This window comes from Platalea leucorodia, assembly GCF_965183815.1.
Source record: "Platalea leucorodia genome assembly, chromosome: Z".
Classification (NCBI taxonomy): Eukaryota; Metazoa; Chordata; class Aves; order Pelecaniformes; family Threskiornithidae; genus Platalea; species Platalea leucorodia.
In genome coordinates, this window is record NC_138858.1 from 80,415,542 (window position 1) to 80,436,418 (window position 20,877).

Here is a 20,877-nt window from a genome sequence, read left to right on the forward strand (position 1 = left end):
TGCCTCCGCATGGGAGCTGTCTCTTCTCTGTCTGCAACTGGTCCGCACACAAAATTCTTTACCATGTCATCCCAAACCCTCAGACTTTTTCACTCCTGGAGAACTCACCAGGTCACTTCTCAGCTGGTTCCCTCAGACATAATTTCTGGCCTGTGGCCTTGGGCTGCAGCAAGCGGGCCCAAAAATCAGCAGGTAAATCAGTTTGCTGGTATTCTGTATCCAACGCAAACCTGCCAAGCATGGCCTGTCCCAGTCTTCTCCTGCAGCTTTCAGGTTCCAGGTAACGGGGACCAGGCTCAGCTAACCATCACTCATCAAAGTGACTTAGGAGGTACTGCCACTCTTGAGTTAGATCTCTGTGCTCACCACTATTCCATGTGGTGAGCAGCTTGGTGGAAAGCAAAAATAGCAGATGCTAACAGTCCCACTGATTGCTTCTTTTTTGCATACTGAAACATATTCAGTGTTTCACGGTAACCACATTCAAAACACCAGTTCTCAGGAAAAAAAAAGTCAAAGTATGCTCTGATAAATGTGCTATCTGTGTTGCTATTGAGTGGGGAGTAATATAAGCAGAAAATGTTTCAGGTCCGTGTAGACAGCAAAATGGCTCTGCTGAGGTGCCCATTGCTGCTGTAGGTGTGGGTATGTCTAGGACAGGCAGTCCGGTAGTGTCCAAACTGGCGCTTTGGAGCCCATTGCAGCACCTTGAGCAATGCTAGTTTAGTTTATAAAATTCATGTGGTGTAAGAGCTGAGAAAACATTGAGAAAACATGTTTTAGTCCAAGTTTAATTCTCATGCGGTAGGAACTCCCCTAACAAACTATCCTTCATTAGAAACCTCTCGGCTGACATCTACTGTGCAATGCCAGCCTGGTGCAAAGCCCCTTGAGAAGGTTTTTCAGTGAGTCGTATCTGAAGAGCTGTGACTGGACAGGTAGGCCATAACGAGTTACAAATTTTAAAAATCACAGCGGGAAGCTAACTGAGAGCTAGATGTTGAATTAGCAGCTCTTGGAAATCAGCAGCATGGTGTGCTCTTGTTTCTTGCTCAGAAGGAGAGCTGTTGCATATAAAGTAGATGGTAGCTTCCATACAATTGGTGTTTCTTCCTCATCTATGCTGGGTACATTCCCTAACATTTTGCTGCCAGCTTTCTAAATGGTGGTTAATAATAGTAATTCTGGGGGAGGGAAAGAGACTTCTGCTGATTTCACACAGAAGGCGAACAAGTAAAACTGGAAAGACTTCACTGTTAGATCTCCAAAACACTCAGATCAACCCAAAATTCGACTGTGGGCCAAATGTGCTCAGGTTATAACCTCTACTCGCTTTTCTCCTGCTGACTTGCAAACTGCTGATGGGCAGTGGCACAAAGTCCAGCTGGCAGCTATTTACTAATAGCATTCCTGAGGGGTTGGTACTGGAGCTGATGATGCTGTTTTAATACTGTTAATAATGACCTGGATGATGGGGTGCATTACACAGTCAGCCAGTCAACTGCTGGTGCTAAATAAAAGGGAGCAGCTGGTACACTGGAGAGCAGGGCAGCTCTTCAGAGCACATCTGACTGTAGAAATGGGCTGACAGAAATCTCATGAAGTTCAACAGAGGCAAAGTCTTGCACCTGGGATGGAGCAACTCCATGCAACAGCACAAGGTGGGGGACAAGTGGGTGGAAAGCAGCTTTGCAAGGACTTATGGTCCTGGTGGACAAGCTGAACATGAGTCAGCAGTATGCCCATACTGGGCTGTATTACACCTCAGCATAGCCAACAGCTTGAGGGACATCATTATTACCCCTGGTACTTGTACGACTTCATCTGGAGTACCGTGTCCAGTTTTGGGCTTCCCCAGCACAGGAAAGACAGTGACAAGCTGCAGCAAGTCCTGGACAGAGCCACCAAGATGGCCAGGGGGGCTGGAGCATGATGTGTGATGTGATGCTGAGGGAACGGAGTTTGTTCAATCTGGCGGCTAAGGGAAAATCTTACTGATGTCCACAACTGCTGTCTACATCAAAGGATGTAGAGAAGACAAGCTCAAGACTCTTCTTGGAGGTGCAGAGTGATAGGGTAAGAGGCAACAGAGACAAGGTGGGACACTGGAAATTCCAGTTAGGAAGACCTTTTGTGCTATGAGGGTGGTCAAACATTGGAACAGACTTAGAGATACTCAAAACTCAAGGAACAAGGTCATAAGCAATCTGGTCTAAGTTGGCCCTGCTTTGGGGTTGGGATGGGATGGGTGGAGTGTGTTGGATCAGATCACCTCCAGACCTACAGCCTGCATAATTCTGTGATCCCGTGATTGAATCAATTATTGTATGGCTTATTATGAGTAAATAAGCCAGAGAAATGCCCTGGCCATCCTGTGCTCTGACCAGATACGGAATTAAGCCTGCACAAAATATGGATACCCTGATAGGATTTACTCTCTGCCACAATTAAACTGTGTCTTTCTCTGTATTGTTGGCTTCCAAGTCTGTCCTTCACAATCAAAATACTCTTCCTCACATGGATTATTTTCTAAAGGCTTGTTATTTGCCATCTACATTTTTCACTTCTGCGATCTTTCTCACTCTCCATGGCCTTTATACTGTCAGCAACTCAGCTGATTAATATGAATGATGTATTTTCTTTCTTCATTCCACATCACTATTTAATATATTAAATGAAACTCGGACAGTCACATATCTATTAACATTATGCTGGACATCTTTACTCTGTCCTGCTCCATCCTTACGGTCCTCAGACCAGTTTGCTGTCTGCTTGTACCACATTTATCTCCAAGTTGAGTACATCCTGGGGCTGAGGGGTGTGGGGACGTATGTGTGTGGGGTATGTTCCTGCAGGCCTTCAATGACAGCTTAAAGGCAGCAGCACTGCACCTGCACTGTTTCCAGAGGATATGCTCTGGTGAATGGCTGCAGCAGGAAATAAACAACCTGAAAGGTTATAAAACAAAAAAAGAGTCATACAGATTATGATTCAGTAAGAGGATATTAAAGGTTAAAAAGCTGGGTTGCTGCACTAACCCTAGACATATGATGTTACTTCTTGCCTTCTCATATTTAGCTTTCCCATGCCACCAATTCTGCATTGCTGAGATCCTCTTATGCCTGTAAAACTCTTTCCTGATGGATTCAGACACTGATTCTCTATAAATCTTTGGAATTTATTTGATTAAGTACTCCAAGAAGAGCTATATGCCTTGCCTCAAGTACATTTATAATCTTGACAAACACATCAGCAACTAGGGATCAGCAAAAGTAAACTCTCAGGTCATGCTCCACCAACGCCCACCAATGGTCCATCAAGCAGTTCATGCAGGGTGAGAACTGGAGTGGAATTTGCCACTAGAGGACAAGGGAAAAGTGGGCACTGTACTCTCAGCTCTACCAGGAAACGGACAAAGACTTTGCAAGAGGTGCCTCTGTACAACAGCGAACACATTCTTCTGTATTGAAACTGCTACACAAATATTGCTCTAACAATAATACCTTGTCTAAATGGCTGGGGTGATGGGAATAAACTGTGCTGATTTGTATTTGCACCATAGAGGGACCAAAGGCCCTCAGAACGCTACAGATCCTTTGACCTGTGCACTACTAGAATGTTAGCATTAATGACAGACCTTTTGCAAGGCACATACAGGGTAAAGGAAGAGAACGAACAGTGGATGAGAGGAACACAGGCTGAAAGCACAGAAGAAGAAAAGAGCCAAGGAAAACAAAAGTTAGGTAATTCTCAGCCAGTCAGGAACGTAATTACATATATTATGAGATTCAAGCATGGACACGTAAGCCAAATTATTTGTGCCAAGCCTGAACTGGGTTTGGAGCTGTGTTGAAGTTAATGCACACAGTGACTGACCCTGGCAAAAACCAGCTCTTGCAACAAGCCCACGGCCTGGCTAAGAAGCATTGCCAATAAACTGGAAAGTCAAGGGGTGGCTCAAATGTGAAAGTCGTGCCAGGAGCAGGGTCGGAGGCTGGACCAAAGTGAGGGAGGCAGGAAACCAGAGCCCAGGGCATAGAATAGCAGGCGTGGGGCTGCCTTGGGAGGAGACAAGGGATGCTTCAGGACAGTGGATCCAAAGAAAGAGAAACACACATATACCTACATATACCTTCACAAAGAGGGATAAAACTTTCCTGTACTTGGTAACTGGGCTCCTACAACACATGCAAAAGACAAATTTCCATATATTAGCAAGCAGGTCTCATGTGACTGAGTAAGCTATTGAGCAAACATGTACTGCCTGGAGCTCTTCAGTTTTCTGGTAAGTTGTAAGGTCTAGCCGTCACTAGAGAGCTGAATACGAGCTGTTAGTATAGAAAAGCAACAAGATAGTGCAGGATTTACCGTGACCTTTTTTTCCCCAGGAAATATAACACAACATGCGCTATAGCAGCATCAAAGTGGTTGAAGACTGACCTACTGTGGTATCTTTGAATTTTGGCTTTATTCCATGCACTGGTGTTCACATAACTCATGGAAAGAGCAAACAAAATTCATGCCTCGCTAGGAGGGTTCCCTGTAATGAAGACTTTGGTAGGCGGGACTACATGCACTGAACTGATTTATTTTCTGAAGCCTGATTTAAAAGCTTAAGACCCAAGCCTTGTAGCTATGACAGCTGTAATTGATTTCACTCATGACACCTTACACCTAAAATCATTTGCTGTCCTAACAACGACTGATTAGACAGACTTCGAAAGTTTGTGAAACTGTCACTCTTACAAGACTAATGCACACCTGAACACACCTGATATAATTTTTCTCTGAAAGTATCAAAAAGGCAGCAGATAACATTGGGAATGAACTACAGCTAATATTTATATGCAGAATTACTTTACTAATAAGATTTGTCAGAATGTAATTTAAGACCTGCTGAAATAATTAATGTTCATCTTTCTACTGTAATGCCTTTTACAGTTTACTTTCAGCTTAAAGCTTAATTAAAAGATTAAAGACTTTAAACAGCCATTTCTTTTCCCTGCAACGATGCCTGAAGACATGGCATACACAGAAGAGCACTACGTATAGTGCAGAAGTCCTACCAAGTCAAGTCATGCAAGAGGGCACAAACATACATACAGTCATCTACTGCACAGCATATTGTTGCTCACTGACACTACATTTTTAATTAAATCAGTATAAATTATTACAGAAGAAGACTGGGGTCATAATAAGAAAACACCAGCAATATTACAATACTAAGTTTATCAGTAAAGAAGAGTAATGAACATATTTTATTCATCTACTCATTTTTCTGGGAACTCAGACAGATCCAAGAGTTTCCGAGACAAATGGAAAAAAAACTTGATTATTGATGTCAGTTAACAGTAGTTCAGTTTGTGCACATGTGTATTTTTGCTTGAAATGAAAATGTTTTCCATAAATTTTCTGTCTATGCCTTTATCAAAGTACCTGTCTTAGCAATCATTCCAGTTTTGTAGCTCTGCTTTCTGAAGCAGGATTTCGTCTGTTATATTGACAGTCATTTGGCAACAGGGGCATGAGCAGAATCATCAGGAAAATGTAGGCACCTCATGAACACCAATGACAACCACATTAAAAATAATCAATACCTGTATTTTTAAAGTCCAAAAAGGCCCATATGCTGATGAGACTACCTACCTACCTAAATCTGTATCACCAAATATGGAGATACCTACATAAATATATATATACATACATACACACACACATATTTGGAGGCGGACTTCCCTCCTCCAAGCCAGAACACCACCTAAATCCAAACCATTCAAGAAAGCAAAGATAAATTACTAATACCAAAGGTTAGTGGCAAATCTTGAAAATGTGTCTAGGTGCCTAACTCCAAGAGAAATTAAATATGAGATACCTAAACAAGGGCTAGTTATCCAAATGCCTTTGAGCTTAAAAGCTATCGATCATTTGGCTGGAACTTGGCAAATAATTGTGGAGACTACTGGCATGTGGACTTTCTTCTATAGAAATGAGGGATTTGCATTTTTCTTGATGGACAGGAATACAAGAAATGAATAAGACTGAAAAGATTAGAAGCAGCATGGAGCACCCTCCCTTGCTGCTTAGGTATGCTTGGCATACCTAAGGAATCTGTATCTCTCTGTTTGTTTCTGCTTGCAGTTTTAGACTGTTGTTTTTCCTTTATTCTGTGAAACACAGCAGCTTTATTCAAAATAAAGCCAATACTGTAGAAGGAAGAGGCCATTGCATCCAAATGAATGCCAATGAATCACAGAAGACAATCTATTCTTCATTTCTTCATTCTTTTGCATCTTCAGCCCTAGATATTAAAACTTACTCTGTGACATTAAGATACTAGCTAAAGTGTAGTGCTGTGGAATTTAAGTTTAAAGTCATATAGTTCCTCCCTGTGTGCTTCTGGAAAAGGAAAAATTATGTTCTCCTATGAGAAAATAACGTCTCCTTAACAGGCAGTCATCAAAACTAACAACAGGGAAAATTCGTGTGCTATCATGACAGTGTGTGTCCAATAATCGTACCTCAGCCACGCTTTCCAGATTTTCATTTTCATATAGAAATAGTAAAGAGCAGTGTTTCTTTGCAGTGTAAAGTAATTACATAAAATAGCTGAGCACAGGCTAACCTTTAAAGGCTTCAGTTCATCCAGGTAACTAAGCACTTGCCTAAATATAAACCTTTAAATGTGCAAGTTGATCCAGCAACATATGTGAGTTGATTAGGCAACATGTTTAAGCACTTACTAAATATCCTGAAAGAATTAGAGCCACATGCACCACAGCCTGACAGAAATAATATAGGGCAATGGTCAGCAGAGCAGCATTACTGAAGGTGATGCAGCATTCGCTGTAGCCATTAAAATCCATAAATATTTAAGATTAAATAGAGGATATGTAATCCTTTAACACAGACAAGAAAGCCAAAAAAAGGGATCAGTAATATGTTCAGCTTACGGTGAATAAACCAAAGTAAACCCCTGTACAGGAGACCTCAGAATACTGTGGATATAAAAGTATTTAAACAGAAACAAGCCTTACTTTTTCCTTCCTCTCCCCAGGCTTAAATCAAAATTATAACCACCAGGAAAATGTCACCCTGACACTCTAACAAGTAGTATTAACTATCCAAAGAACACAAGCAAAAAAGAGCAAACAAAGATACTATCAGTCATACATACGTACAACTAAAGCCTCTGGCACATCTTCAGCAGACAAAACTTCCCTTTTTGGAGGTTTGAGGATTATGAACATTATCAGCCAGAACAAAACCAAAGTCGCTTGTCAAGCTTTGTAAAGAACTTGACACTGTAGTGCTTTCACCTTCAGGGTTGTGCCTGTATCAAATACCAGACTACAAGGGACGTCTTTATATTCCTTTTCCAATTTACCACAGTCATTCTTTGGGCCCCAAAAATGCACCTGCATCATCTCCATTTTGTAAATGAGCTGCACCACAGCTTTTAATCCTGGGGTCCACACGTAGACTTTTTTCCCTTGGTATTCCTTCATTATTTCTTTCTACTGCATCCTTCTTGCCCTTTCGCATTTTTCACTCCCCTGAACCTACACCACAGGCCCTGTCTGGCATTTAACCACTGCCATTTTTTGTGTCAGCCCTTCCAGATTGCCATCTTCCCAAGATGTGCTTCTTTCAGATGTACTGTTGCAATCTAAGAGGACAACTCACAGACGTGGGACGAGGAATGCTGAGTCAGGTCTTGAATTATGCTATTTGATACAATAATGGGTGAACCAAAAAAAAAAAAAAGCATCTTTGAAGAAGAGAGGATTCACGTATGCTCCTCCTTCTCTGGTTACTAATATCAAATCATTCAAACCACAATATTCCAGGAGATTTCATCCTGAGTTACCAAAGATGCTACAGGATCCACTGGTCCAGATTTTCAATTCTGTTGTCTCAAATCTCCAAAGCATTTTATGTTTGTGATGGAAGTTTGAGAAACTCTCCTAAGAGAGGCATTAGGCTGTGATGCTATGAACACTGTGCGTGGACAGGCAATTCGGTATCTCTTAGCAAAATATGAAAAAAAAGGCAACAAAATCTTACAACAATTTGCATGACTGCTGTCTTGCTCATTTTTCACCTGCTGCCGGTGTGCAGCAGAGCTCCCAGCTGACTAATGTCAAATTTGAACAAACCTAAACCAGTGTAAATTTAAACGGCTGTGGTCACTATCAAAGAGGTGGTATTCGTGAGGGAAATACTGTCTTACTGATTTAGTAGATAGGTATTAAACCGCCTTTTCCACTGCCTGCAAACCTTGTCAGGGATTCTAAGGGCCACTCATCCTGCCTAGACACACAGACATAAAATTTCAGACTGTGGAAAAGAAAGACAACACATTTATTACTTCAGCATAACAGAAAGCAAAGCAAATCCCTTTTCATTGGTCTTGTTTATGCTGTTCTTCAGCTTTTCTCTACACTCATTTCCGTGTCCAGTACGGTGACTGACAACCTGTCTGTTGTGAGCTCAGCAAGGAGGAAAGAGGAAGCTGCAGCCAAACAAAAACCTGCACTGAAGCGAAGCCAGAGAGCAGCCTGCGTGCACCAGGGGGCACGCCGCTGTCTCCACTTAGTGAAAATAAGCTGATAAACAGATGGATGTACATAGATGGATGTAACTAAACGTATGCGTGCATGTGTTTTCATGTTACATGTAAATCAATCCTCACCCACTGTAATACATGAAATCAATCTGGCCACGTATGCTATGTACATGTTAGCAAGCACACCACCCCAGCTCTTTAAAAAAAACCCCTACCAACCATATAAAAACCCTCTTAACACATCAATGTGCAGCTTTACATAAAACGCAGCCTAATAAATACATAGCATACGTATGTCTGAAAGGTGTGTGACATGCAATGCCCATGGGATCCTTGGTTGCCTCTTTCTTCCCTACCCTTAGGCCAGTGTCACCTGTTTCTAGTAGCCCTTTCTGGCTGTATGAATCAGCTTTGGCCATGGTTTCTAATCTACAGGCTTGCTGGCAGCACATTGCAGGAACAACTGGGACCTTGTGCTGTGGCTGAGCTGTAGCTACATCAGCAAAATACTTATTTTTATTTTTAAAATTAAATCCTAACTCTTTCTGATTTTATTTCCTAGCTTATTAACAGTGGGTCTTAAATGGCGTTCATCAATTATTTTTACCTGCAGTAAAAGCACTCTAATCATTCCTAAATCTGTGCTTGTCCTTATCGGCAGTGATGCAGTTTAATAGCAAGACCAAGGACGCGTTGTGCACACCTCCCTCTAGTGGACACAAAGCTCCGGAAAATCGGCAAAATACAGCACAGGAATTTCTCTAGGGAGACACAAATACTAACGGTAACTAATAAAGAAGGAATGGTGCGCAGCTGTCCGTGTAACATCAGCTCAAGATTACCAAGAATGGTAATAGAGATCTAGTGAAATGCTAAAAATACAAGAAACGGAAGACTGACTTGAGGAAAAAAAAATCTTACTGGATTTACAAACGTTTATTTCATTGCTAAGCAGAGGCTTCTAAGATAGTCCTGGAGATTTACTTTGTGAACCTTAAGGGACTGGTTTGGAGAGAGTGAAATGTGTCATAAATTATGTTTCAAAAAGCTATCCTCCTTGAGAAAGCCCGCTGTAGATTTTTCAGCTGAAGGTTTGAATCAGCTTCACTGCTGCATAACGGAGGTAGGGACCACTCTGGTGCCCCAGCATTGCTTTTGGTGAAAGATAAACTCCATGTGAACAAGACTTACTTAACAATATGAGCATTTAAACTGAAGTAACTGCAGCAGCACTGCTCCCCACCTGCAAAGACAGCCTGGAGAAAGGTCCTTGCACAGGGACAGCAGCTCCTGCCACTCCTCGTGATCCTCCCCGCTCCTTCGGCTGCTCCCTGACAGGCACAGGTGCCTGCAAAGGGCTATGCCCCCCAGTCCTTTTACCTCTGCAAGAAAGAAGTTAAACTTCTCTGGAAGAAGGTTAGTCTTTTCAAAGTGCCTTCACAAACCGCAGGTGCACGCTTACTCTAGGGGCACATCTGTTTCAACGAGACCCTACAGAAAACAACCGTACAGACGTTACTCCGTTAACTAGCAGCGAACACCCCGGGAACACCGCAGTAAAGAAGGAGGGGAACACCATGCCTCCACAGGCGCGCTGCGGCCTCTGGGCGAGGCAGAGAGCTGCTCCCAGGCCAAGACGGCGGTGGCCTGTCGCCCGCAGGAGGCGCTGGCGGCCTCTCCCACGCGTTGGCGGTCGGACCACCTCCGCCCCTCTCCAGAGAGCGGCTCCGCCGCGCTGCCCCCACCCCGCGGCTGCTCCCTGCCTCAAGATGGCGGCGGGGCGCGGAGCCAGAGCGACCAGCGGCGGCGGCGGGAGGAAGTGACGTCAGCGCCGGACCCGGCGAGCCGCCCGCCGGCGGCCACGGAGCGGGGCGGGGACACTGTGCTCCACTTCCGGCGCGCGTCAGAGAGAGTCGCCTGGCGGGGAGGGCCGCTCTGCGAGGCAGTCTCTACTGCCGCGGCGGACTCGGGTGAGCGGCGCCTCGGCGGCCGCCTCAGGCCGGGCCCCTCCGCCGCCGGCCCCCGCTCTCTCCCCCGCTCTCTCCCCCGCTCTCTCCCCCGCTCTCTCCCCCGCTCTCTCCCCCGCTCTCTCCCCCGCTCTCTCCCCCGCTCTCTCCCCCGCTCTCTCCCCCGCTGTTCCCTGAGGCGCCTCCGTTCCGGGGCTGCCCGGGCCGCTGCCGGCGCTGCCATGACCAGGTGGGCTCGCCGGAACGGCGCTCCCGGGGAAAAGGCGCTGGATGCCACCCCCTGGGAGGAGATGGCGGGCGGCCCCCGGGGGCGGGAGGGCGGCTCAGGGCCTCTCTCCCTGAAGAAGGAGCAAGAGAAGAGGAAGAAGAAGAAGAAGAAGGACTATCTGAACGAAGACGTTAACGGGTTCGCGGCGTACCTGAGGCAGAGCTGCCCGGGCGGAGCGGTGGGCGAAGCGGGCAGCGCCGGGCTGGGGCAGGAGGCGGCGGTGGCCCTGAAGAAGGAGAGGCGGCGGGAGGGCAGGAGGCTGAAGAGGCAAGAAATGAAGAAGAACGCCATGGTGAGTTTTGCCTTCAGTCGTGGGTGTTGGCCTATTCGTGGCAGCTTCTTACAAACTTAGGAAAAGGTACGTGTGGAAAACGCGGGCTCCTTGTTGCCTGCGGGTCCTGGCAGGAGCCGGTTCAGTGAGGAGGCCGGGCACCATGCCTGCTGGAAGCATGGCGTGTGCTGAGTGACATTTCAAGTTGATGAAGTGAACTTAAGTATCTCAGCTTCGAAACAAACAGTGAATTTCAGCTTCAGTCTTGGCCGTTAGCCTGGCTCTTCAGGTTGAACACTGTTCTTGCTGCCCTTCGATGAATTCCCAGCCCCTCTTGTCTCCTGGGCGAAACTAATTCAGTGCATCTCTGTGTAATTCAGCAGTACAATATTCCTGCTGTTTTGGGGCCCCTTTCTGCAGTGTCTTCTGCTTGAGAATTGGAGTGGGATCTCCAGCAGACTGTCTAAAAGCAGTTATCTCAGCAAAGACTTACACATTCAGCATAAATTTACGCTGAATGTAATCTGGGAATGTAGTAAAGAGAGTCTACTACTAATTAATCTGAGATATCCAGGTTCTTCATGAGTAAATTATAGGACTGGTGCTACATTGCTTATATTTATCTAAGCACTTACTGCTGTAGTACTTAAAGAGCTTTGAGAACTCTGCTATAGTCAAAATCAGCTATCATCATTCATCCAGGGCACTCAGTTGTCAATGAGCGAATACCCCGTACGGTGTGTTGTTGGTAAAAGGAGAGAAGCACCCATAATAATATGGCTTAATGGCATAGACCAGTGACAGTTATTTTGTGACAGGGTACGATGTCTCTTTTGTCTAGCTGTTTTTTTTCCCTGAGGAGAAAATCCTTTGATATGCTAGCCTTCTAAAAAGCTGGAAGGCCTTTTTAGACTGGGATTTTCAGGTCTTTGAGTGCCGTTCACAGAATCTTGTCTTTTTATGTTAGAGTAACCTCAAATCTCAACACTAGAGATACGTGTCTGATAGTACCCTCGAGATTTCAGCCAAGAGAAGTAGTGGTCTAGTAGAAGTCTACTGGTTATAGGTGATAATCAGATAATAGGAGTAAGTGAATTCTTTAGTAAAGCCACCTATAAGTGCAGTGTTTTGCTATGTGAACTGTCTATGAAAATGCATCTAACTTAATTTTTATTTTCAAAGGTATGTTTCCACTGTAGAGAACCTGGCCATGGTGTTGCTGATTGTCCTGCAGTGCTTGAAAGTCAAGATATGGGTACTGGAATCTGTTACCGGTGCGGATCCACAGAACATGACATCAGCAAATGCAAAGCAAAAATAGATCCAGCTGTTGGTATGTCTCAGAAATTTGTATTTTTCGAGGTGCTTTGGTCTGAGTTTTCTGACTACTAAAATATAAGCTTTGTGTTTTAGTAATTTAAGTGATCTGAGGAGATAGGTTAATATGTTTAAAGGATACAATATTGTAACAGTGAACCTAAGAGTGTAAGAGACAATATAGTGTTTATAGTAACATAGTGTAGTAAGATCTTGTCCTTACAGTGTGCTCACTATTGTCTGTGACTTTACAAAGCTTTTTAATGTGGATCATAAACTGTATGGGATTTTGCAGGGGCATTTCCATATGCAAAATGTTTCATCTGTGGCGAGATGGGACATCTATCAAGGTCATGTCCAGATAATCCCAAAGGATTGTATGCTGAAGGTGAGTGTAGTAATTTACTAAAGCCAAAACATGTTTTTCATACTTGCCTGACACAGAACAGAGTAACATTGTAAGTGAATGGGGATCCGACTAAAAGGAATTTCCAAATATCTTTTACTCTTCGTAAAAGCAGATTAATTCTGGGGAATTCTGGGAAGTTCAGTGTTAATATTGATTACCTAGGGATTTCTGTTTTAATTGTAAGCTTAGTGTTAATGAGATGAGATGCAAAGTATGAGAGCTTGCTTGTGCTTGCAGTTTCAAGAGGCACACAAAGAAACAAAATCATAATAGTTTGTGTGTATGTAGTCAGTATGTATTTAAATGTACATATACCAAAGTATGTGGTAAAACCACACTCTCATACTATAGCTTAAGACTCTGGGAGGTGTTCACGCAAAACAAGGGCTCTCACTAGAAAGAGGACATTTTCAGTTTAAGTGACTTGAAAGAGAAATGTGATCTAAGTTTGAAGATTTCACTCAGATTCTGCACTGCCTTGTTTCTCTGTGGGCACTAACAAATAACATTCTGTCTCCCAATTCAAACTTCAGCTTGTTTCTCAAAAAGAGCTTCAGACACATCAGAAATATTCAGTATGTGGTGAATGGAATTTGTATTATATGATGCTTTGCAGAGCAACATGAGTACAGACAGTTCTATCCATCAGAGTCACAGAGAGAGAGGAAGCTGTGTTTGCGGGCTTTTAAAGCTGGCTGCATATCTGCTCCACGATGTAATATTATTGTGCCTGGGAGTGCAGCCCTCTCCACAGGGACATATCCATATCTTATTTACAGATTGTCACTACAGAAAACTAGAACAAGATTTTTCAATATACATACAAGAGCAAAACAGTGTAGGGAGGTTGTTTTGTGCTCGGTGTTTTTTTTCCCCAGATGAGTAACAACTTTCTATCTTAACAGGTGGTGGCTGCAGACTTTGTGGCTCTGTGGAGCACTTCAGAAAAGACTGTCCGGAAAAACAGAACTCAGGTGAGATGCAGGGGACCGTACAGAGCGGAGTTTGAGTGCACAGCTGAGTAACGTTGATTTACTGCTTTGCCTGGCTTTGGTCAGGAAAAAAGGGTTTGAGAAGAGAACTTGCAAATAACAAAGGTGACCTTCCTTTGGGAGTGAGTGCTTATATTAAGGAGTGCGTGGAGGAGGCATTAAGTTGCAATGCAAACTTGAACTTCCCTTAAAAAAAAATATCTAGCTTGTGGGTTTCTGAAGATAATATGAGCTGATGTGTTTTTGTTAGCCAGTATTTATGCTGCCGTTCACAACTTCAGCAGCTGTTGAACAACACTGGTTTCTTCTTTTGATGATTTGTGTGTGAAGTGGTGGAACGGAGTATAATGTCAGTTGCAGGGTGGTGGTACTGGCAGCTTGTAAAAGCTGTGTGTGCAGGCAAGTGTTCAAGTCATTCAAGAAAGGAGAGAAGGAGGAGATCTGTCCAGCTAGATTCACCAGCTAATAAGCTGGTGACATGTTCTTCAGTCTTCCATGTGGGTGGAAGAATTATGTTATCTACAAAAAAAGTCTGCTAAGGAAGGCAAAAGCATCAAACGGGTTTGAAGAATGAGGCTGTTACTGAAGCGGTCAAACGTGTTCATTTTTCTGCATCATTTTTATGGCTTGTAGAACTTTTGGGTTAATGACATGCCATAAACTTCTGTGGAATTTATGTAAGAAATACTTACAGAGGCAATAGAGGCCTGTACTTTAGCTGTTTTCTGTATCCAGTCCTACACATATGATACTGTTGCATCTGAGATCATATGTAACCTTCTATACCTATGCTGCTTTACTAGTTTAGAGCAAGTGAGATTGAGTCTTAACTGGTCTGACCGAAGTTTCTGATACAAAAAGACCCTTCAAAATTTCCCCAAACTCATCAGCCATAGCAGACTGTTGGGCAGTGCCCACTCAGATGACTGCTCAGTTGAAAGCCTGTAATGTAGCCCTTGTTGGATTTCTGCACGCCACATTTATGGCAAACAACCTTTGTGTGGTTAACGCTTTTTGTAAGTGAAAAACCTGTACAGATGCAGTAGGAGAAAATAAACGTTCATAAGGAATGGCATTGCTGAAGGCTGGGCCAGCTGTTACCAGGAAATGGCCGTCTTCAGTCGTTAGTGCAGTCCGGTGCAAGCCTTTCTGCTCTCTGGTGGTAGGGCTTTACATTGTATGTGATGCAGAATTGGAATTTTTTTTCTACCTTTTTTTGAGAAGTTTTATGTCCATAATGAAGACTGACAACTGCTGTTTAATTTCGCAAGGGACATCTTAGTCTTTATGCTGATGTTTCAAAACTAGTATTGCTGGTTAAAAGTAGCTGAATTAGTTGGAACTGTGACACCATTGGTAAGAATTGTAATATTCTTTGAAATCAGTTTGCATCATGCAAAGTACTTTTAGGCTACAGGGAGATAGCTGATGGCTGGCAAAGAGTTTTAGGCACTACAGCTTTTAATTTCTTCAGGTAGAGTTATTTGGCCTGCTTTAATATACAGAAGTTAATCTAAGTAAACATTGATTTATCTGTGTGATATTCTTGGTATGATTTGATTTGTTGCTCTCAAAATTAGATTGCCATTCAGAAAAGAAATATCAGTTGGTTAACAGTGTTTTCTCTAGGAAAGGGTTGTGAATTGGTTAAATTAAATTGCATTTAAATTAAACTGCAAATTAAATTACATTAAATTGCATTTAAACAGCAAAAGGATGATGTTGATTATATGCAGGGATATGAGCTGAGAAATGTAAATCTTACTCGGTTGTGCCTCCTCAGGCTCAGTTTTTTCATCTGTACAATAGAGAAGGTCTTTCCTTTATATCCAGAGGTGCTTGGCATACTCTGAAATCTTCACTGTAAGAGTTATTTGGACTTACGTGAGAGCTAAGGTATCGTCTGCATAGTCTTTGAATGTTTCTTTGGACAGTCAAATAGGAAAAAAACATGTAGTAATGATTTCTGAACCTTGACAATCTGCGTGGGGGAAGAAAGGGAGTTTACAAGACACAATTTTAAAAAAAAGGTTGAGTAAAGGGAGTTGGCTTCAGAGCTAGAACTAAACTGGTAGATCTTTGGTGACTCAACAACAGCCCTTTGCAGGCCAAATCTTCCTCAAATGTGAAAGTTTGGTATAATCGGAATGCTTAGCCTTTCTATGATCTCTTGTCTCTCACTCTACAGATCAGGTTACGGTCGGGCGATGGGCCATTGGAATGAGCGCAGATTATGAAGAAATTACAGAAACATCAAAGCTGCAAAAACCAAAACTGAAATTACCCAAAGTTGTTACTTTTTGAAGGCCTCTTGGCTATAAACAACAGTTAGCCTGCACTGCTTCACTCCAGAGTAGTGACTACACAGAGTGGATTGCTGGTACCAGAAAATGAAGCAGACTGCTGCTGCTAAATTATTTTCTTTTTGTTCCCTGTTTTTCCAGTTTGCCTCCCAGATTCCCCTAGCTTACTGAAAAGCTAGGAACAACAGAAATACAGTGAGTGGGTATTTTATTTTTATATATCTCTGCTGAAACACAGCATTCCCTCTGGTTCACATTCCCTTTCACTGTCAGCTCTCTGAAGAGGGATACCGTCTTCTTCTCGTAACAGGGGTCGGTTGCAGTAACCAAACAGGGTATGTGCATTTTATCGCGGGGGTCTGTGACCACTGGATTTCGGTGGTCAGTATTGTTATCTGAAGAGGGCTGCTTTTACTTATCAGAGACGAACGCAATCCTGCTGCTGGCCTTATTAAGAGTATTTCTACATCTCTGAAAGGCATTGTGGGTATTTTCTAAAGACTCTTGTTGGGTTCTGGTTTGGTTTTGCCTTCTCCTTTTAGAAAGAATGATTTCTTGCTCTGTATGTCCAAGCTTGAGCAGTCCTGTAGTGAAGTGATCAGGTAGGCCCTGCAGCCTGTAGAGCTTGGGGGTGCAATTACCACTACTCAGCTAAATATGTACGTGCATTAACTCGATTGTTTATGCATTATTGGATTGTTTGAGTATTAGTTCACCAATAGAAAAAGAACCATGCCCTTCCTCTGATATCTGTGGTGAAATATACCTGAAAAGACCTGGAGAGCAAGTGAGCAGCTTGCTTAGTTTCTTCACTTTTTTCAAGGAACGTGCTCAAAAATCTTCAGTGTTCTTATCCCTTGGGGGGGTTGGGAGTAAACTTTGCTTTGTATTACACATACCTGCTTAATGGCAGATTTATTTCTTTTTAAATAGAGACTGCAGCCTGAAAAACAGCATCCTTAGAAAAGCTGATACGTATTAAAAAAAATTTACGAAACAAACTCAAAATGGAGTTCCTGCCACAGCTCTGCAAATACTGTAGTAATTCAGCCTACGCAGCCAGTGGTGGTAGGCTCCCGCTTGCGTCTGATCGTCTTGCGTGAGGTGACCAAGGAAGCCTGATGTTGCTGCAGAAGCGTGCCTGGAGCTCATCTCGCGTGCGGCGCTCCATTCTGAACCGGTGTCCTGACGCGGTTCTGGGCAGCGTGGGCAGGTGCTGCGCGGGGTCTCTGCGCACCTGCGGCACCAGGCTTCTTGGGCTCCTACTGCAGCCGTGGTTGCCATCGGACAAATACAGTACTTCAGTGTCAAAAAACCTTAAATGTGCCTTCTACAAACATCAGGTTGCATTATACAGTAATAAGCAACAGTCCGTGAGGGGAACCTATGCAGTAGTAAAGCTATTGCTTCTAAAGAATTAATTTACCCTTTGAATAAACGTGTCCTAATGGTCCCTGCGTCGCTTTGGTGAGAACACAGAAGGAACACCAGACAGCAAATGTGAGCTCAGGACTGGGTTTTGAGGTGCTTAGGACCAGCTGCTGAAACTATGAATTTGGAACGTACTTTTCTTACAGCAGAAAACAAATACAGGAGTTTAATTGTGCTGATATATTTTATATCTGTACATGTTAATTATTTTTAATAAAATGCTGCTAAAGAATACAGTAGTTAGAGCTCTTATGTTAGGTTTCCTGGTTCTGCTCTGGATACAAAGGCACATTAAGTTGACTCAGACAGGGCATGTATATTCAGTTTATAATAATCAGAGCACACGTGTAAATGGGGAAGAGGAGCAGATGTGGATGAAATCAAGGATTAATTACAGAGTTTTAATTAACTATTGGATTAAAGCTCAAAGCAGTATCACTTTAATGTGGACATTTTGCAACAGACATTTATCCCAGCTTAAAAAGTGTTTTCTATTATATGAGTAAGTGTATTGTTTAAAAAGCATCTTTTTAGATCATTTCCTGTCTTTAAAAATGCCTTGATATTGTAACATGTTCTTTTCCCCCTCAGAACTTGAAGCCATGCACTTCGACTTCCCTAGCGGTACCGATACTTCCCAGACAAGGGGCTGGTGTAGGCGGCGTGGTGTGCGAATTGCGGTTTCGGAGCGCAGCCTCTCTTCCCGAGGAAGGGGCTGCTGCGGGTCTGTGGTTCTGAGCAAGACGTCGTCACCCAGTTGTGCTACTGCCAGCTGAGGCAGAAGCGTCCCTTTGACAGGCTGGTAATGTACACAGTGTACGATGTTTAAGTTGGAGGAAAAGAAAATTGACTGTTCCCACAGGTGATCACTGTTGCTTCTGCTTGGCGAAGGGACTGCTAAAAACAGGGTGAGAAGAGGGCAGTTGTGTCAAAAATCCCACAAGAAGTGTTGAATTAACCTTTGTTCTCAAAATGGCGGAGCACAAGCAGGGCGTGCTGGTATCCAGCTTGCCTGCCTTCTAGCCCAGCCTTCTCAGCACGGTGACGCAGTCCTCTGTGTAGTGCTCCTCTGGAGGTCTGTGAGCCTGACAACCGTGACTGGGTAAGACGGCCCTGAGTTCCATGCCTGTTGCTTTGATCCGTCTTGCACCATAAAAACACTTCTTGGGCTTCTGCGCCTGACTGCTGCTGTGCTGTCCGCTGAGAAGAAATGATGCACTTCTTCAGACTTAGAAAATCACAGGGTACGCCTTCTCTGAGAATTTCAGTATAAAGGCAACAGCTGTTTTTAGGTAGTCACATGCGATGCTTCCGTGGGGCTGGAAGCACGTAGGCCTCCCACTCTGCTTCAGTGATGGCTGAGGAAAATGAGGCACTGAAATGCTTGTACTACACTCTCCAGAAACGTGAATCTCCTTGTCTTGGAAGCTGCACAGAGGCTGATAAAATACAATCCCTGGTCTATGTCAAAAAGATGTGTGGTGGCTGCACCCGGCACGTGGCCTGGCTTTGCACTCCGCTGGCCAAGGTCTTGGTGTTGGGGGCAGAAGGCAGAACCTCTCACGTAGGCATGAGCTTGGCAGAACGCTCATACTTCAAAAATGCCAAATAACGTTCTCCGAACAGCCCCTGCGGTAGCCCCACAGCTGAGTTCAGCGTCTAAGTGCCTCTAAAGGCAAGTTATAAACTGTGCTGCATAGGAAGCCACCCAAATAGCTGATAAATGCTTGGTGCAGGCAGCGTTTGGGCTCGTTCTCCCTGATGTGTCATGCATGTATTCAGAGCTGAACATTAGGTGTCTCTGTTCTCTAAAAATTGGGTCCACAGAGACTCACCTGCCCACTCAAGAGCTTGTCTGCCATCATCTGCACACAGCAAGTGTGGGCAGGATGCAGACAGCTGAGCTCCTGGTCCGCGGCGGGGGCCCGGACCCTTCTGTTACCAGCCAGGCCAGGAGGAGGCAAGCAAGGCCTCAGTGGCTTTCCTGCTCTGGAGGGGGCTGCCCTGAGGCTGAGGTATCGCACCCTCCCCACGTGACAAAAAGGGCCATCCAAAATCAGGATCAGGAATTGGATCTGCAGTCTCTCCTCCAGAGCCAAGGACCAGAACCTGCTTTACTTTTTTTATTACTAGTGCAAAGGTATCCCTGTGTTGTATGGCATACAGAGGCCAGCCTTCGCTAGGCACAGAAGACAGTGGCTGGTTTCACTAATGCTTTGGTGCAAGGCTGTACCCAAGCTTAACCAGCCTTGCTGGGCGGGTGGGTGACTCACGGTGCTAGTATACCCAGAGGGCTCCCAGGGCTCCAACTGGTGTCTCTTCTGCTGCACTTGGCAGGCGTCCCACATGCAAAATGTGCAGGCATGCTATAACCTATAAATCACTGACGAAAGCTTTGATTTGGTTATAGGTTAAACTGAAGATGTATTTACTTAAGTGGGAACTGGACCAGACCTCTAGAGCTCTCGCTCTACCAAGTATGAGACTACACTAAGATAAAAGGGTGCTGCTACAGGTCACATGCTTTGATTCTCTTAACACCCCTGCATTCATGTTAGGATCTAAGTGCTGATGATCATACTCGTTTTTTTGAACAAAGCTCTTTTGAGCAAAAATAAGAGCAGAAAACAAAGTAGACGCACCACAATGAAACCTCTGAAACCATTCTGCCTTTTCATCTGTAAGGGAGTGGATCCAAGAGTCTCACTGTTCTGCATTTATTCGACACTTGCAGAACAGTCTTGGATAGAGCTTGCCAGCTGGAGGTCGTGGCACTTCTGTGAGAGGCCAACAGCCCCCATCATCACTACAAAGCAGTCTTTCTGGAACGATGTCTGAAGCTATTCCAGAGATACTGTAATAAAATTTACCATGGATTTGTCACCTCAGAAACAATAATTTATTGGAAGGCACAGATAAACTACAAGTATTAACAGATAAAGTACAAACATTAGCAAATGCTAACTTACATACAGTGCAATCTATAATGGGTGTGCAAAAACCTGCACAACTAGGTCAGAACACTGGATAAGCAACTTAATAGCACCACTTCTCTGCAAATTAGACAGGGTGGTATTTACTGATTCAAAACTGGCTGGATGCCATTACATTCAATATAACATTGAAATAGTGAAATAGCCTCCTGAGCTACAGTTCTACTGGGCCAAGTTCTGCCTCCATTTACATAAAATTCATTAATGCAATCAAGAGCAGAAGCTATCCTTTAATCTTTTTAAAATTAAAAATTGAATTTAGAGCCTAAGGCCTAATCTTAATTTGATAGAAAATGCTTGTACTAGATATTCTCAGGCTCAAGCCCAATATTGGCTACATGATCCAAAGTAACTAACCTG

At 43.8% G+C, this 20,877-nt stretch overlaps 1 protein-coding gene across 3 annotated transcripts; it reads left to right on the top strand.

Annotated features, from left to right (window-relative positions):
• The first annotated feature begins 10,477 nt into the window (after positions 1-10,477).
• On the top strand, positions 10,478-17,683 carry ZCCHC9 (zinc finger CCHC-type containing 9). Of its 3 annotated transcripts, none has more exons than XR_014230772.1 (6): positions 10,478-11,093; positions 12,255-12,405; positions 12,685-12,777; positions 13,704-13,772; positions 15,979-16,428; positions 17,027-17,683. XR_014230772.1 is itself a non-coding variant. In XM_082337492.1 (5 exons), exons 1-5 carry the CDS (start codon positions 10,755-10,757, stop codon positions 16,092-16,094), a joined length of 768 nt encoding a protein of 255 aa, XP_082193618.1. In that variant the 5' UTR covers positions 10,478-10,754; the 3' UTR covers positions 16,095-17,683. The 3 variants fall into 3 exon arrangements, 1 of the variants encoding a protein (XP_082193618.1); XR_014230773.1 differs by having other exon boundaries at positions 15,979-16,288; XM_082337492.1 differs by having other exon boundaries at positions 15,979-17,683.
• Positions 17,684-20,877: the final 3,194 nt, after the last annotated feature.

Excerpts from the sequence above, each read along its gene's own strand:
- ZCCHC9 (XM_082337492.1), top strand. The coding sequence starts at position 10,755 with ATGACCAGGTGGGCTCGCCGGAACGGCGCTCCCGGGGAAAAGGCGCTG. Across the intron at positions 12,406-12,684 it reads AAAAATAGATCCAGCTGTTG|GGGCATTTCCATATGCAAAA; the intron begins GTATGTCTCAGA and ends GGGATTTTGCAG. Across the intron at positions 12,778-13,703 it reads CAAAGGATTGTATGCTGAAG|GTGGTGGCTGCAGACTTTGT; the intron begins GTGAGTGTAGTA and ends CTATCTTAACAG.